Genomic DNA, 12,446 nt, shown 5'->3' with positions numbered 1-12,446 from the left:
AGATCTTTTGCTGGAGTGGACCCTTGAGAGGACACTGGATATTTGCAAAGACTAAAAGTGTAACCCAACAGACAGTGGACAATGCTCTGGCATTGGTTTGCCTTGCTTTCTTTGCTTGTTAAGAAATGTACCCAAACAACTTCTGGAGGTGTTCCCGCTGCTTCTTGCTGTGTCAGCATTCTCATGCCGATCAGCCAAGGCAGGCAGATTCTTCTGGATCGAGCCCTCCTGCTGATCTGAGTGAACTGGACTGCTGACAATGAGGATTGGAATTGCCCCAAGGAACTACTTCTAAACAGGTCCATGTCCCTCTCTTCCTACTAACCATCTTACTCCCCTACCTTTGATTGGTGGGCTATAAAGGAGGTTGAAGGGTTTAAGAAGCCTTATTAAAGTAGGTCTTGAAAAATCTAGAAGTCGCTTGTGAAATCACAATATAACTGAGGCACTTTGTTATCTTTGAGGGGGTTTTACTCCCTCAATAAATCAGAGCATCTAGGACCTTCCAACACTAATGCTCCAGAGTTAGCCACTCTACAGTGTTTTTAACGCATGGCAGGGCACGATTCAAAGTAGACAAAAGTATTTGTTAGCTAAAAGGTGAATTCACAGGGGCTTGTTTTGTAATGGATGGCTAATAAGATTACAGTCATCAGCACAGTAATTTGAGGAAGCCACATAAAAGAGTTAATGACAGGAGATATGGAATCTCTCTCCATTGATTAGACAGTTCCCTTGACATAAAGCATCCATGGTCCACTTAGGGGTCTGTGAGAACAGTGCATACTAAGTGTCACGTCAGCTCCTACTCCACTCAACAGTCAAGTGTCACAACGTGCCCTCTCTCAACAGAGATTTGTGAGGCAGCAGAGACCAAAGGCCTGAACCCACTGCTGGTGCCTAAGGAGACACGTCACCCATGCACACAGCCAGCCTGGACAGGGACTCTGGCACTTCTTACGTGTTATCTGACACATTAAGAACTCTAACAGATCAGTCTTTTAGTTTAAAAAGATTATGGGTAGGGCTGGATAGATGGCTCTGCAGTCAATAGCACGTACTGTTCTTACAGAGGACTTGAAATCAGTCTCCAGCACCCACATTGGTTGGGACACCAGGACTGCATGATGTCGTCACTAGTGTCACTGAAGGAGAAACTCACAGAGGTTAAACTTGGAGAGCTGCTAAGCTGGATATTGATGCAGAATTTCAGCCCCAGTGGCATTATGGGAACCTCTCAGAGAGGTTACAGCCAGTATCACAAGTACATCAAAGTCCAGAAAGGCAGCGCTGTGGGTTTAACATGGTGTTGGCAGCCTGTGTGGTTTTCAGCTTCCGCTTTCTTACAAGGAACTCAAACATGATTAGTAAAGTAAGAAGCACTGAAGAGGGTCAGTGTGGAGGCACAGCTGAGTACAGCTAAGCACAACTGAGCACAGCTGGTACCCAGCCCCGACCCAGGAAGAATTCAGCTGTGGCTAAATCTCTAATTCCTGACTGAGAACCAACCTGCAATAAATGGTGACTGACTCAAAAAGAGTGGATGGTAAGATACAATCAAACTAAGGGCTGAATGAAATACAAACAACAAAATACAAAAAATCAGGGAAACAAAGAGGTGGTTCTTAGAGGAAAAAAAAAAAAAGACTTAAAAATACTTAGCCAAACTAAATAAGAGACAAAAGATCCAAATTAATAAAATCAGAGATGAAGGGGGGCACATTACAACAGACACTAAGGAAATTCAGAGACTCCTAAGGACAAACTTTAACAATCTCTACCGAACTGGAAAGCCTAAAAGAAATAGATGAATATGATATATACAATCTACCAAATTTAATCAAGATCAAATAAGCAATTCAAACAGACCTATAATCCCTAGTGAAACAAAAACAATAATTAAAAGACTTCCAACCAAACAATGACAAAAAAACAAAACGAAACAAAAAACAAAACCCCAAAAAGTCAGACAGATTCAGCACAGAATTCAACATGACCTTTAAAAAAGAATTAATGGCAATACTTGTAAAATTGCTTCACAAACTAGAAACTGAAGAACACTTACTAATCCTTCATACAAGGCAACAATTACTCTGATTCCAAAACCACACCAAAACCCCACCACCACCACCACCACCAACAACAACAACAGATCAATCTCCTTTATGAACATAGATGCAAAAATTCTTAATATAATACTTACAATCTGGATTTAAGAACACATCAAATGCAATTTCCTCCATAATCAAGTAATGAACCATGTAAAGACAATGAAAGACAAAACCCACATGATCATTTCATGGGGTGAGAAAAGGCCTTTGACAAAAGCTAATGTCCTTCCATGATAACAGTTCTGGCAAGATTTTTACAAGGACACAAAGGATACCTCAAGATAATAAAGACACTCTACACTAAGACCATGGCCCATCAACCTAGACAGAGAGAAACTCAAGCATTTCCACTTAAATCAGGACCAAGACAAGGACGTGCATTAGTGACCAAGACAAGGATGCCCGTTAGTACATGAAGTCATGATAGAATTGAATGGCGCTTCCACTCCACTACAATGGAAGGCGACCAAGGGGAGACAAATGGAAGGAAGAAGCATAAGCACCTTTATTTGCAGATGATACGATTTTATACATAAATAACTCTAAAAACTTCACCAGGTTTTAGATTTATCACTTCTACAAAATTAACACGTAAAAATCAGTAGCCTTCTTATATACAAAGGACTGAGAATATCTTTGTATGCCCTTATTTGCCAGTGGTCCCCGGTGTACCTTCACTTTCCACCTTTTGGCTACTGTGAATTAAGCTACTATAGAGACCAGAATACCTACGCTGTCTCTTCAGATCCTTGTTTTCAATTCTTCTGCTCACATCTAACTGTCTGATCATATGGTAATTCTGAATTTCTGTGAGGACTGCTAAATCATTTCACAGCAGTTATAACACTTTACACTGTGCCTGGCAATGCATAGCTCCCCATGTCCCTATACCCTCACTCTAAACTCCACCTTAGCTAATGAGAGCTAGGAACGGGCAGCCCACTAGTCGATGCTCAGTGACTACTGCCACCTTACATCTGCATACACTTGGGTCTTTAATCCTAAATGAACTGACAATCACTGCCTGGGTCGTGTACACATTTGTCCATAGGAAGCCTCTTAATGATAGACCTTGTTCACTGATTCCTCTACTACTTTGGTATTTCTTTTTGTAAGCTCTTTTTTGGCCATTTTGTTGTTATGAGCCCAGGAATACAGAACTCTGATCACCTTCTTGTGTACTTTTATAAATTTCTGAGGAAAATCAATTGCAATCTGGAAAAAAATCTCTGTACCTCAAATCTTATGTGAGGATACTGGGAATATAAATTGCATTTTTTAGCAGGATGATAATAAATACATTTAACTTGTGTAGAATTAAATCATCTTCACAGTCATATTCAACATCATCTAAAATAAATCCTGAGTGAAATGCTGGAAGACAGAGGAAGGAGTGGCAGGTATCCCAACAGGAATGGCCAAATGCTGTGAGAACAGAGCTAAACCTAACACCAAACTCTCTTAAGAGGAGCATGTATGTTTTCAGTCTTTATCCAGACGTCATCTCCACAGAAGCACTTAACCTGGAAAGGCTGGGATTCTTCAGTGGGTGTGGTGCCTGCAGCACAAGCTGACAGACAGCCTGAACTGGAGCCCTGCGCCTTTCTGTGGAAGGAGAACAGCAATGTCTGAAGCTGCCCTCTGGCCTCCAAAGGCGCATTCACAGACATGAAATGAGTGAGGCTTTTAAAGCTGTTCAGTAAAGTACCTGGAAACTGGTTACTTTTCAAACACAAGAAACTTATTTTGTCCCAGGGACACTCAACCAAGTTCACTATCAACTTGAGAATGTGTTCCTAAAATTCAGTATAAAAATCATTTTAGCCAGGCAGTAGTGGCACAAGCCTTTAGATCAAGCCCTCAGGAGGTAGAGACAGGCGGATCTTTGAGTTCAAGTCTAGCCTAGTCTACAAGTGAGCTCTAGGACAGCCAGGGATACAGAGAAAGCCTGTCTTGAAAACAACCAACCAAACAGAACCATGTGAATGAAAGGTACACAGTCAGTCGGGGTAGGTGGCACTTGTGCAGCTACTGCTTCCGTGGAATGAGAGAACCCCTCGCTTACCTGATAGCCTTCTGTTTTCTTCTGACACCACTTCAACAAGGCGTTCCTCTTGGAGCCTCCATATTCTCTTGCCAATGCTGAGAGGGGGTCTTTCCTTTCTTCCCTAATTTGTGAAAATAAGGAACCCAAGTTGAAATATTTGATTCCTACAATAAGATCACAAGCACTTCTCTGCACTTTTAAATAAACAGAAAAATGAACAAAACTTAGGCCATTTTATTCTATGACACAGCCTTTTATTTAATTTCACCATCAGTCTTTAGTCTGTGGTCCCATAGACCTACAGCTGTCAAGGCTAAAGGGAGGAGCTCTACTCCTCATCCATGGCAACATTCTGTGTGAGAGCATTCTTGAGTAATAGGCTGTACTCCAGGGTGCTCAACACAATATGGCAACATATAAACCGCTCTGGGCCTTTTATTCAATACTTAACTCTATAACATGCTTTAGTTTATTTCTACCCTTTCATTTCCTTATGTCCTTAATGTTCTCATCAATTTCAACATTATTCATATAACTATAAAAGACAGGGTTTTGTGAGATGAAGAGCCCAAAATTAGGCAAATGAGACAGAGAAGACATGGCAATAGGGCTGGAGATGGCTCAGTGGTTAGGAATACACGCTGCTCTTCCAGACGACCCAGGTTCAATGCTGAGCGCTGGCATGGCAGCTCATAATGGTCTGTAACTCCAGTTCCAGGGAACCCAACGCCTTCCTCTAGCCTCTGCAGATACCACATGTGCATGCAGTGCATAGATATATATTCAGGCAAAATATCCATACATAAAATATCATATAGTAAAAGTAATTTTACTTTATATTTTAAGATACAGAGGAAAAAAGAGACAGCAATAAACATTTAAAACACATATTATACCATATGTGAAGGCACACAGAAGGCAGAGGTAGGAGAGTTCTGTGAAGTTCTACACTACTCTGGTACATATAAAATTCATGAGACCCTGTCTCAAAACAACAACACACCAAAACCAAAACTATGTTACAAGCCCAAGACTAGCCTGGTGGGGCAGGCCTGTAATCCCACCATTCCCCACCATTTCTGAGGTGAAAGCAGGAAGACTTCAAGTTCAAGACCTGTCTAGGCTTTGGTGAAAGTTCCTTGCCTCAAAATAGATAAATATATAGTATATTAGTTAGGATTTCTATTACTGTGAAGAGATACCATGGCCACGACAATTCTTGTAAAGGACATTTAATTGAGGCTGACTTGTAAGTTCTGAGGTTCAGTCCATTATCATCATGGTGGGAGGAGCAAAAAAGCAACCAGGCAGGCCTAGAGCTGGAGAAGGAGCTGAGAGTTGTACATCTTGTTCCACAGAAACCTGGGAGAAGACTGACTTCCAGGCAGCTAGGAGGAGGGTCTCGAAGCCTACCCCCACAGTGACACACCACTTCCAACAAGGCCACACCTCCTAACAGTACCACTCCCTGGGCCAAGCGTATTCAAACATCACAAAGGGGTTGGGGGAAGGAAGCCACCCAGCCTAGACTATGCCTAGGATCAATCTCCACCATTGCAAAAAAAAAAAAAAAATCACTTCTAAAAAAATATTAAGTATGTGCTAAACTGTATACCCTGATTTTTTAAGATAAAAGCTCACTGTGTCCCAGGCTGGGCTCAAACTCCTGAGTTCACCTTTCTGCCTCATCTTCCTGAGTCCTAAGAGTACATATGTGGTCCACTGCGCCTAGCAAGTCTTTAGCATGGCAGAATGGCCAAGCTGCTGTGGCCCTGCACTGTCTATTTATGCATAAAACGTACTGCTTATGGGTATACACTCCTCAGAAGTTGGTCACACAAGAGGTACTGCTTTAAAAGTTAGTTCACGGGGCTGGAGGGATGGCTCAGAGGTTAAGAGCATTGGCTGTTCTTCCCAAGGACCCAAGTTGGATTGATTCTCACCAACCACTCAATAGCCCAGGGAGTCCAATGCCCTCTTCTGGTTTCTGGGAGCACTGCATACACAAGGTTCACAGATAGACATTTAGGAAAAACATACACATAAAATAAAAATAAAGACAATTAAAAAATAAGCAAATATAACGAAAAGTATGTTCATATAACAGGCATGTGATGTAAACCTATAATCTCAATAGCTGGGAAACTAAGGTAGAAGAATCTAAAGTTCAAGGCAGTAAGATCCTGTCTCTGCAATAATCTCTGTTAAAGTTCATAATTTGAGTTTGAATGGTCAAGTGCTACACTTTATCCTTAAAACCTAGAAATTAACATACAGTGACGTTTCTGAAACCCTTTCCAGTCCTCCTACTCTTAATCTTTTACCTGTCAAAAGTTTTTCCTCATTCCTACAATGTATGATAAATTTCTGATTTTTTTTTCCCATCTAAACTGTGTGTGTGTGTGTGTGTGTGTGTGTGTGTGAGCGCGCATGCACACACAGGCAAAAAAAAAGGTCTGATTATTTGTCCTGGCTAGTCTCAAACTCAAACTCAGACAGAGGCACCTGCTTCTGTCTCCTGTATGATTTACAGGACGTGTCACCATTCCTGAGCTCTTACTTAGAGTAGCTTCTGCCAGAAAGAACTTCTAAAACATGAACCCATACTTCTATGTACTACTGAACAATGATTAACACAGCACCTGTTGTCTGATGTCCAGTGTGAGTATTACTCACGGTTGCTATGCCTGCATTCCCTACATAGAAATCTGCTGTTAAAGTCATTGTTGCCTTTGCAAAAACTCCTGGTCCCAGCCTTTCTTGGTTTCTCCAATCCTGTTATTACCCCGATCAGACTTGATAACTTGACCCACCATACTAGAACAAATGTCCTTTTAACTAGTTTTCTGGACTTTCCTGCAGAAGGAAAAAAAAAACTTCTTTCATCATCTCAACTTATTCACTCCACTCATTATCTCACACCTCACCAAAGTGGGCCAGTTTGACTTCAGAGGTCCCATCAGCTAGCTACTCAGTCATGGCTTCTACTCTGCCCTGAGACAGTAGGCATAGGCCTCTGGCTGTCTGTATCTGTCTCCTGAACCCACAGAGCATCTTCTACATTACATACATGTCCAGGCTACACCCTCAGTCATCCCTTTCCCACATGGATTCAAGTTACTTATCTTGCCAATAATGTCGTATCCACAATCCTTACCATCTTAGGAAGCCTTCTATAATACTCTTCCAGGATGCCCACAGTTCCACTTCATAATACATGGTTGGACAGTATTTTGGATTTCACAGTTTTTTCCAGATCGTCTGTTTTTAGACAGTCTTACTATGTAGCCAAGGCTAGCATACAGTCTTCATGCCTCCATCCTCTGAGTACTGAGCGTGGCCATGCCTGTGTCTACTTGTGTTGCTTCTTTTTCTTTGTCTTCCCTCCACCTTACTGACTTATTTATGACACTGGGAATTGAACCCAAGGCCTTTACACATGCTAAGTAAATATTCGACCACTGAGCAACACTCTCCCCAAAAGCAAGTACCTGATTTTGAAGTATCTGCATAGAATTTACCAGTAGAACATCTCTAGTTTGAAAACACAAAGTCTGAAACGTTCAAGCTTTAATGTTGCTACTCAAAAGGCATGCACTTGAGTTTTCAGACTTAAGATGTCTCACCTACACTTACTGAGCCATTTCTAATTTCAAACAAAACAAAAGTCAACACTGAGTAACAGGAAAAGAGAAAGGGGGACAGTCAGCACTGACTTGTAAGCAGGCCCTTCACTCTGAAAGGCCAGGGACAGTACACAGAACATGTTTCCTACCTTATTCGGCTCCGGGTGCTTGGAGTGACAGATGCAGTGGGAGAGGAAGAGAGGGAGAGCTGTGGTGACGTGGTGCCCATAGCCATAAGAGAGGCTGGTGACGCGCCCTCAGACGCAGAGATGTCCCGTTTCATTTCTTCACTACTCCGTCGAGACACTGTGAGAAAGTCATCGTGGAATATAAACTAGTCCAACAGCTGTGCAACTCAATATGGAGGTTTCACCCAAAACTAAAATTAGAACTCCCATCTATCCAAATCAAGGCATCATAGAGGAACTGGTTCCTCAGTGTGAACTGCAGCACTATTCACATGAGCTGAGTCATGGAAGCAAGCTAGGATCTCACAACAGAGGATGGGACAAAGCAACTGTGCATGTGCACACAGTGGATTTTTTCTCCATGCCAAAAAGAACAAACTTTCATCATTGCAGGGAAAGGGACGTGCACTCTAATGATACCGTCTCCCGATATTTTATACTGTTTACATGAACTCAGTCAATCTCACAAAGACAAATATGGTTCCTCTCACTTGTAGTTCCAGGATGCTATACAGGTCATAAAATCATGTAAGTACATATGAAAAAGCAACTGTGTAGGGGAACACAGAGAAGTGAAGAAAGGGGTGGGAAGAAGATGGAGACATGCTCAACTTTTTATACTTGTACGAAAGTCCTATGTGACATGGTACCAAGTACTATGAACAAATACAATGCATTTTCTTTTTTAAGGAAAGGTTTCTGTGTATAAGAATTTGTGTGTCTCAGATCCTACATGTGTTTATATGTTTCTTGGCTCTTCTCCCCCTTCCATTTGTTTTGTTCTATTCCAGCTAGCTTTGTTGTACAGTAGTAGTTGTAGTTTGTTTGTTCTCTAATGAGACAGAAAGAAAGAGTGTGAATTTGGGGGGTGGGGAAGTGGGGAGAGTCTGGAAAACTTGAAGGAGAAGAAATTATAATCTGAATACGTAGTAGAAAATCTATTTCAATTAAAGCAGGTTTGAAAATTCTAGGGATAAAATGTCTTAGATTGAGAGTTGTACTGGCTGGTTTTGGGTGTCAACTTGACACAGGCTGGAGTTATCAAAGAAAGGAGCTTCAGTTGAGGAAATGCCTCCATGGGCATTTACATTCCAACTGTAAGGCATTTTCTCAATTAGTGATCAAGGGGGAAAGACCCCTTGTGGGTGGGACCATCTCTGGGCTGGTAGTCTTGGATTCTATAAGAGAGTAGGCTGAGCAAGCCAGTAAGGAACATCCATCCATGGCCTCTGCATCAGCTCGTGCTTTCTGACCTGCTTGAGTTCCAGTCCTGACTTCCTTGGTGATGAACAGCAGTAAGGAAGTGTAAGCCGAATAAACCCTTTCCTCCCCAACTGCTTCTTGGTCATAAGGTTTGTGCAGGAATAGAAACCCTTGCTAAGGCAAGATTTATTTTATTTTTGACACCTAGATTGTTTTCTTAGAGAAAAGAAATGCTTTGTCAAATAATTTTTTAAATGTAGTATATATGTTGACAATTACAATTGCATATGTTTTTAAAGTATAGAGTAATACACATGCTTTAAATTGTTTTAGTGTGAGCTTGAGAATTTCTTCTCAAGATTCCTGTGAGAGGAGGAGCTTCTCCTTGAACCCACTCATGACTGGGTTTAGTTTTCACTCAGAACACCCATGCGGCTGGCAGCAAAGAGTTATGTCTATAATTCCTGTACTTTCAAACTGAGGCAGGAGGCCCACTATGAACATGAGGTTAGCCTGGACTACTGAATGAGACAATATCATAAAAAAGTAAAGAATTTAAAATCTGTGAAAGGTTGGTAGTGGAAATACAAAGCATATCATATCTTAGGTGAACAAGTGCCTTATTAATATGTAACATTCACAGTGTCTACCTGGTACACAGTGAGGACTACCCAAACACAACTCAAAACCAAAGCAGTATTCGCAAGTACCTAGCCCTGCCCAGTACCACAACTAAAGAAAACACACCCCTCTAAGTGCAGCAAGCACTGCTGAAAGGGAGGAGGAAGGAAAGGGCATCTCTACAGAGCTGGATGCAGCTTCAAACACACCGCAGCACACAGAAAGGAAAAGGTACCAAGTCAACCATCGTTAATAATGCAAAGCTGGCACTGGAAAAACACCGTCCCGGAACTCCAAAGGGTTCCTGCCTCAGCCTCTGCACAAGAACACAGGTGTGTGCTGCCACACCCATGCAGGGCTGGCTAACAAGATCTGGATGAAATCAGGAGAAACACACAGCATTAGCAAAGTGTTACCCTAACGATCCTGAAGGCACCGATGCTCTCTCATACTAAATGACTGTAGAATGCCGTATTTACATGTTTTTAAGCATAATTTTATGGCTATTTTTTGTTTTTTCAAGTACATTGTATGTTTTAAAGCAATAGGTCTGTAAGTGGTGTGTTGTGAGATGAGACGAGATGAGATGAGACAACATTTTACGTGAGTTACGCCAACCCTTCTCTGCAGTCCGCAGGAAGCAAGGGTGAGAGGACAGGGGGAAGGGTGTGCTCACTCCATGTCAAGGAGGACAGCACACAGACCACAGCAGCGCTGTCAGGACTTTTCCTTTCCAGGTGCAATGAAAAGGCCACAAGGGAGAGTAACGTCAGCAGCGAAACGCTGAGACAAGCCCAGTGAGCCTCCACGTTGGCGCTGGGAGGGGCTTTAGCATACCTGCAAGCAGCTTCCAGGGATTTGTGGTGTGTTTTGACTAATTCTTCAAATCAGTCGTTGCATATCTAACTCTAAACTTTCAGAAAGATGTAACTTCAACATGTCATCTATTACAATGTGGGCAGCTGAAAACTTCCCGGTTTTTGTTGTTTTTGTTTTTAATAATGTTTCAGATAAAAGTCATTACCTGAGATGGTCTTGGCACTGTCCATGGCAGGGCCTCTTGGGAGAGAGGCGGGGCGGCTGGCTGAAGATGTTCTTAGTAGATGCTCTGCACAACGTGGAAAGGTCACAAAAACAACAGGGATGAATGCTGAGGTGGCAGAAGTACGGGGAAGGTGACTCTTCCTTTTCTTAGCCTTCAGGCTCGTCTCTCCTCCTAATCCACGGCACTCAACCCCCAAACAGCATGTTTACTAAAAGTAAATCTCTATAGACCAGGACCATATGGGCCTCCAGTCAACAATGTATTTCTAGAGGTGAGAGTGAGATGTGCCATGCAGGTGACTCTTTCTAAGTCATTGTTTTGCCACTTAATTCATTCTTTAAAGCACCGCAATCAAAATTAAGAGGTTCCTTATTACATTGGCCTAAGGCATAAACTAACTAAAACCTTGCTTTTCTGTGCCTACAGTTAGAGGGAACGTCATATATACAAGTGTCCATCAGCAGACCTGGACGATATAGTTAGAATTTCATTAGACAGCCAAAAAAGGAAAATAGTTGATTCTTATTTCAGGCAGCAGAGAAGGGTTGAAAACCATAGTGGTAGTAGGCTGGGCTTTCCCAGAAAGAAGGCCTGGGAACTGCATTTCAGCCAAACAATAACTGAACAAAGAGGAAAAGTAAAAGTCTGGTTTGATAAACCATGGGTTATATGGACAGCAGGGGAGGAGGCTCTCCAGGGGTGACATTGAGAGCTTTCACTACCTCATCTGTGGGCTGAGGACTAGTCTAGTGTCATCGCTGCTGAGCAGCCAGGAATGACACAATCAGATGCCGCCTCTATTACGGCTTCAGCATGGTTCTTACCCACAAGCCTTCTTAGGAGTCTCTTTAGTTCCTGGAACACTGGCGCAATCTTTCTGTCCTGCTCACTCTCTCTTCCTGCACACGTCTTATCTAGGGTTACGAACCCAACAGGCTGTGCTCAAGCCAAAAGACAGGAGTGCATGTGTTCTGCCTAGCCAGGATTCAGTATGTCAGAGATAAATGACTAGTATAAAACTCAACAATAATGCCTGTATTTAATAAAGATTATTATTAGCCTTACATTCCAAGAATGCCCACCCATTTCTTTTAGTAGGTCAATGATTAAGTATGCTTTAGGATGCCTGGGGCCCTAGGTTCAGTGACTGCCAACAACAAGCAAAAAACAAACACACAAAAAATATGGCATACAGTACTAAGTCTTTAGAATATCACATATTTTAGTCCCAATAATTCTTTTTTAAAAGATCTGTTGTAATTTTAATTGTGTCTGTATGTGCATACACACATGCCTGAGTATAGGTACCCTGGAGGCAGAATTAATTCAAGTTATGAGCCACCCAACATGGGGACTGGAAATCACACTCAAATCCAGGAGGAGCTTGTGTTCTCTGCTAATTTTATTACCCAAAAACCTATCTGCAGTGTCCCTAGTTGGTTTTTGATTGGTCAATAAATTTACCAGAGGCCAATGTCTGGGCAGGGAGAGAGAGGTAGGACTGAGAAAGGAGGAAGAGTGGATTCTGCCATGATGAGGTAACAGGAGATGGACCAAGGCAGAAAGGTGCAGAAGAGAGAGACAACTGACATGTAGGTGCAGGGG

At 42.1% G+C, this 12,446-nt stretch overlaps 1 protein-coding gene and 1 pseudogene across 1 annotated transcript in view; one reads left to right on the top strand and one right to left on the bottom strand.

Moving 5' to 3' along the window:
• The window catches only part of Specc1l (sperm antigen with calponin homology and coiled-coil domains 1 like), a 103,145-nt gene that overhangs the window by 28,802 nt on the left and 61,897 nt on the right, over window positions 1-12,446 (bottom strand). Inside the window, exons 11-13 of the mRNA XM_021173800.2 lie at window positions 10,821-10,904; window positions 7,934-8,090; window positions 4,177-4,279 (exon numbers count right to left, since the gene is read on the bottom strand). Of these exons, the coding sequence (XP_021029459.1) occupies window positions 4,177-4,279; window positions 7,934-8,090; window positions 10,821-10,904 (344 nt within the window). The remainder of the gene's footprint in view (window positions 1-4,176; window positions 4,280-7,933; window positions 8,091-10,820; window positions 10,905-12,446) is intronic.
• On the top strand, window positions 1,128-1,534 carry LOC147002672 (ATP synthase F(0) complex subunit f, mitochondrial pseudogene; annotated as a pseudogene).

This window comes from Mus caroli, unplaced genomic scaffold (genome assembly GCF_978045245.1).
Source record: "Mus caroli unplaced genomic scaffold, Mus_caroli_1 scaffold_9, whole genome shotgun sequence".
Lineage (NCBI taxonomy): Eukaryota > Metazoa > Chordata > Mammalia > Rodentia > Muridae > Mus > Mus caroli.
Note: the sequence above shows the minus strand (reverse complement) of the source record. Positions and strands in the feature narration are given on the sequence as shown.